The sequence below is a fragment of the Mus pahari genome, chromosome 22, assembly GCF_900095145.1.
Source record: "Mus pahari chromosome 22, PAHARI_EIJ_v1.1, whole genome shotgun sequence".
In the NCBI taxonomy this organism is placed as follows: domain Eukaryota; kingdom Metazoa; phylum Chordata; class Mammalia; order Rodentia; family Muridae; genus Mus; species Mus pahari.
Window position 1 is genome coordinate 47,912,255 of NC_034611.1, and position 6,000 is coordinate 47,918,254.

The 6,000-nt window shown below is 39.8% G+C and overlaps 1 protein-coding gene across 4 annotated transcripts in view; it reads left to right on the forward strand.

The window, feature by feature from the left end:
* Unc13b (unc-13 homolog B) overlaps positions 1-6,000 on the forward strand; it is a 200,862-nt gene that overhangs the window by 37,268 nt on the left and 157,594 nt on the right. For all 4 annotated transcript variants that reach the window (XM_021221907.1, XM_021221908.1, XM_021221909.1 and 1 more), the window contains exons 4-5: positions 4,350-4,467; positions 5,499-5,622. In XM_021221907.1, the coding sequence (XP_021077566.1) occupies positions 4,350-4,467; positions 5,499-5,622 (242 nt within the window). The remainder of the gene's footprint in view (positions 1-4,349; positions 4,468-5,498; positions 5,623-6,000) is intronic.

Below are 6,000 nucleotides of genomic sequence, written 5' to 3' on the forward strand. Positions count from 1 at the left end.
GTAGAGTTAGAGGGGCAAGTCAGGCTTGTAGTGAAGTACATTGCATTTTTTTCTTTCATTAACTCATAATTTATTCTTGGAGATGAATGATGAACATGAGTAATCCTGAGGTAACGTAGTGAGTTGAGAACACTGCCTGTTCAGATTTTCTCACAGGTCAGAATTCAGATGCAGTGCAGTGCACTTAGCCTAATATCAAATGTAACTTTGTCTTTGGTCCTTAGAGGTTCCATAAGGAAATGTGGCCATGTGTGTTGTTCCTAAGAGCACGGCTTCTAAAACCTTTTCCGCTCTTGACATACTTTCCCCTGAAAAGTTTTTAATTGACTCCAGGTATACAGGTATATAAGATGGGTATATAAGTCAAGATTTACAATAATAGTTTAACGTTTTAGGGCTTAGGATATCGCTCAGTCGGTAACGTGTTTGCTTAGCCTGCCGGAGGCCTTGGGTTCCATCCCTAGCGTCCCATCTTCCCTAAAAGTATTTTCTTTGGACTAAGAATGTAGCTTCTTCTTTGTGATAAACCCTGGGTTCAGTTATCAGCACTGAAGAATTGTTGTAGAGTAATAAAATCTTATCTTTTAAACAATCCTTTGTAGGTGAAATCAGGCTGTGTATAAATGAGATGGATGTGCCTGTTTACGTTGTATGAAACCCTTCTTCAGAAACAACGATCCTCAAGATAAAACATCTTAGCATGGATATAGTGAAAAGATAAAACTTCCGAGTTTCCATTCAGGGGGATGACACAATTAAACCATGATGATTGTGTAGGAGAGAAAAAGGTTCTATGTATAATAAAACAGTACAATCCATAGGGAACAGTTGTCTTGAATCCAAGGCACATTCCAGGCCACATTCTTTGGCATTGGTGGAACAGTGGTGTGCACAGTACAAAACTGTATTGAAATCATGTGGGGGATCACAGGCTAGCACTGAAATCACATGGGCATCACAGGCTAGCACTGCTGGAAACAACTCAGATTTATTACATTGTACTTTTGATTTTGAGTTAGTGTTCCAGCATCATATGTTTAGGAACTTCTCAGTGGTTTTTTTTTTTTTTTTTTTTTTTGACCCTTCACATTTAGTTCTGTGGCCACCATATGGCATAACAACCCAAGGCCTAAGCAGCTGTGCGTGACAAGCTGCGGTTCTCAGCCTGTGGGGTGGTGTGGGGCTCCTTGGGATTAAAGGTGTGCGTTACCACTACCCAGCTATTTCTTCACTTCTACACATAGGCTTTGTTAGCTATTTTCTTTCTTTCTATCACTCCTTATTCCTTCTACTCTGTCCCTTGTGTTAATAGCAACTCTATTGCTGATCTGCTTCCTAAGTTAGTTTTTCTTCTTCTTTCCTCTGCCACCTCAGTGTATTTTGTAGTTCTAGCTGTCTACATATAGATCATTATACTGTATTACTTATTTATTCATTAATTTATGCTTTGGCAACAAGGGCTGATGTAGCCCAGGCTAGCCTCAAGTTCACTAAATTGCTGGGCATTATCTGGAACATATAATCTTTGAGGACTCCTGATTCATATATATATATTTCTCTCTCTCTCTCTCTCTCTCTCTCTCTCTCTCTCTCTCTGTGTGTGTGTGTGTGTGTGTGTGTGTGTGTTATGTGTATTTTGAAACATTATAGCCTAGGGTTACCTGGAACTCAATACTAAGATGCTGGCCTCTAAGTTACAGGAATCCTCCTGTCTCAGTTGTCCAAGAGCTACTATAACAAGCATGTTTCACCATACCCAGCTTATGTTGTTTATATTTAATATTTCTATATCTTGTAGCACTTACAATTATTCATTTTTATTATTATTTGAGCCTCAAACTCAGGGCCTCTGCATGCTAGGTAAGAACTAAGACCACTGAGCTATATGTTTCAGCCCTTAGATTGTTCGTTATTTAAAGACAACATTTCACTTATGTTCTTGGCTCAAAATGTTGTATACACTTGTCCCTATATGGCCTTGATTGATTTAATTAAGAAGGAAAAGAAACTTCCTTTGGTATGTGAGGATTGTATGTTCTGAGCACCATACATAAGAGGAGAGGTTCCTCATAGAAATCCGTGAAGAATAGATTCATTTTTTCTTTGTGTGTTTCAAGCTGTTAAAAGAATTTGGGCTAGGGGCTGGAGAGATGGCTCAGCAGTTAAGAGCATTGATTGTTCTTCCGAAGGTCCTGAGTTCAAATCCCAGCAACCACATGGTGGCTCACAACTATTTGTCATGAGAGCTGATGCCCTCTTCTGAGGTGTCTGAAGACAGCTACAGTGTATTTACATATAATAAATAAATACAAAAAAAAAGAATTTGGGCTATTTCTTTTATTTGGTAGCTTGAGATGCAAATTAGGAGTTGCACTGGAGCTATCACATATGTATCCCCACAAAAAAATTTCCTTTTTAGATTGAAATGAAAGACTCTTCACATAGTTTGCAGATGTTGCACGTTCTTTCATAGTCTGCTTCATCAGGTGAACAAACTATGTGATGAAAAGCTCAGTTTCCCCACTGAAAACAGTCTGAGTTATTGGTTGGATTAAGTACCTAGCCTGTGGCTTTGGACACTTCTCCAGAAACCTTGGAAAATATCTGGGCACAAGAACTAGTCTGATGGTACATGTCTTCCCCAAAATACCAATTATATATATTATAAGTGCTTGGAAAATATTAATTGAAAAAGTAAATGAGCTCATCAGTATACTCTGTGCTCTACTGCATTTGTAAAAGGAATGTTTTTTCTTTGCTTTGTATACTTACAACATAATTGGCATGATTTCTGTGACTATAACTCCACACTCCTAGTGCATTTGAGACCATTGATCTTACAGGACAATAGGTCAAGCTGTCTCTAAAGCACATACTTAAACTCTTACTGTGAGTGAGTGATTCATATTTTTTTGGGTAATGTCTTTCTGATTTTTATATTTATAGTCACCATTTCTCACCTTCTTGCCTTTCTCTTCAAATCACCTTGAGTTTCAACAAAAGCTTTCTGGAGAATGTTCTTAGCACTAACATGGATTTTTTTGTTTTGCCCTAACATTGTGGATGTACTTGTGATAGGCCTTCTAAGCCAGTGTTCTGCCGTATTTGACACTGCTTTTATTTATGCTTTCTCACTGCTGGGGATGGAACCCAGGACCTCACACACATTAGACAAGTACTCTATTATCTAGCTCCCCACTAAAGTCATATATACTCAGGACCCCTTTTCTTCCTGGCTGCTGTTTCATGAATCTTGTAAACAAGATTTTTCTTCTTGAAAGTTCCCTGTATGTATCCCATAGATGTAAGTTAAGGCTGTGGTAGTACTACTAATAAAACATAAGCTGTGCACAGCGGTAGAAATCTAGGCAGACCTGAGAGTAATGCTTGGATCCCTTGACTCTATGTTTTTGTGATGCTGTATTGGTCTGACCATGATCGTATCTCCAGAGGGCAGAGGATAAGCAAAGGTCCTTGCTTCCTTTCTTCTTGCAAACCTTCCTCCCTACTTTCCTCTCCCTTTCCTTTTCCACTTTTACTGAGCTATAATCAGTGTATAAAACTAGACCTGTTATGCACACAGCATGGAGACATTGAGCACACATATGCACTTGGTTACCATCACCATATTAAAGGTAATACATGTTCTATTACCTCCAACAGTTTCTTTGTGAAACATCCCCCCACCTTGGTGCTAACCACACTTAAAGTGAAATTTATTCTATTAAAATGTTTTCTTTATTTAGAGCTGGGGACTGAACTCGGTACCTGTGCATGCTAGACAAGTATTCTACCACTAAGTTGTTCCTCCAGACATCCTTAACAAAATTACAAATTTACAACAACTTTTTGTTAACAGTAGGTACTATTTTGTATAGCAGGTCTCTAGAACTTTCCTTGAATTATATAATAAATGCATTTTTGGAAACCCTATCTGAAACAATAGCAATAACATATAAAAACAAATTCATTTTCTTCTTTCCTCCTTCCTTTCCTCCCTTCCTCCTTCCTTCCCTCCCTCTTTCAGTTTCCCTCCCTCATTCCTCTCTATCTTCCAGAGTCTATGTAGCACTGGCTGGCTTTGAACTTGTAGTCCTCTGGTCTCAGCCTCCTGAATTCTGGAATTATGGGCATATACCACCATGTCCAGCTATAAAAAGTATTATTCTATGGATATGTTTTATCAGTTCCTAGAAATCTAAAGAGTACTTGCAACATTTGGGAATACTTTGGTTTTCCCTAAAATAAGGTACAAGTGAGAAGTATTCAAGGCTAGCAAAACAGGGAATTGCAGTATTTCCTTTCCCGTTATCTAGCTCTCCTCAAAGGACTCCTGTTTTTTCCATTAGTGAGATCAGTCGTCTGGACCTGGGCCTAAGTGTGGAGGTGTGGAACAAAGGACTGATATGGGACACAATGGTGGGCACCGTGTGGATTGCACTGAAGACAATCCGTCAGTCAGATGAGGTTAGTGCACTGCCTGTTTGAAAGAATGGTTGCCGCTTCTGCCTTCCCTCATCTTAGCTCCACTTCAGCTGATATTTATCCATGTAGATCTGTTCTTTTCTAGGTAGAGGACACATGCCCTCACCATTCTCACCTCTCCCAAAGGCTCAGGGGTTGTCTGTAAGCTGTTCTTCCCTACGCCCACTGTCTGATCTTGGAGATTCCTCAGCACCTCTTAAGCATATCATCAGAAAGATAGTCTTGTCTGAGGAATGTGTATGTGGTCTCTAATTCTCATCTTAGACACTGTCCTGGGAAGAACACCGTTAAACTTCCTTAGCCAATTGGCTGGATACTATTTTGGGGCCTATTTTTTTAAGCTACTCCCCAGGCAACTGGTTTCAGATTTCTTCTATGTATAATTTACAGAATTACCCATGTAGTTGGTAGGTATTTATATTGTGTCTACTCATTTTTAGGTTGAATTTTAGTCTGCTTTCCCAGATTCTACTTGGGTATCACTATTTCCCCATTGGCGTTGTACTTACATAAAAGTGACTATTACTGTTCAGATTGCACTAGAAACTTTCTCTGGAAGTGGGGAAATAGAAGGCATTGACTTTATTCTCTACATTTCTTTGAGTCCTAAGTCTCTATGACTCTAGTCAGAGGAACAGCTCATTTTCATGGCAGCTCTATTCAATTCTATTTACCAGTGACACAGCCATTAAGAATTACTAGATTGAGTATTGGTCCATATAGATGCTTACTTTAAAGACCAGTACTCTGGAAAGTTGTCCTCACCAGGACTGCACAGCTGAGCACGTTGAAAACTTCCCCTGGAATCCTTATCTCAGCAAAGGGGAGAACTGAGCCGCCGAAAGAGTGGTGATAGTGGGGTTTTGTTTTGTTTGTTTTTCTTCTTCATTATCAGGATGTGAGTGGTCTTCTGGGGCTCTCGAAGAAGGGAATTCAGAGGAAAACACCTGGCTTCTGAACCACCAAGGGAGCCAAGAAAGTTTAGCATTTAATCTTAGATCTTTGTTTCCTAGGAAGGGCCTGGGGAGTGGTCTACACTGGAGGCAGAGACATTAATGAAAGATGATGAGATCTGTGGAACTAAAAACCCAACTCCTCATAAAATCTTGCTTGATACAAGATTTGAGCTGCCTTTTGGTGAGTCTATTTTGATAAGCATTAAAGACTGACTTAGTCCTTTGTAAGGACACTGTTTGAGACTGTCTGTTCGCTGTTTGGTCAATGGCTATCTTGTCTTCTCAGGCATGTTCTCTGGAGACATATATGTTCATCCATTATGCCCAATGACAGTTAGCCCAAGATGAAGTAAAGTATGTTGATTTTCATTAAAGATTGCACATTATCTGGGCTGGTGGCTCACGCCTGCAGTCCCAGCACTCTACAAGCTGAGTCAGGAGGAGCCTCAGAAATACAGGGCCAGGCTAATCTACTCAGCAAGCTCTAGATAGGGCTACACCATGAGAATGTACCTGCAAGCCAGCAGACACTCTACATAGGGCTACACCGTGAGAATGT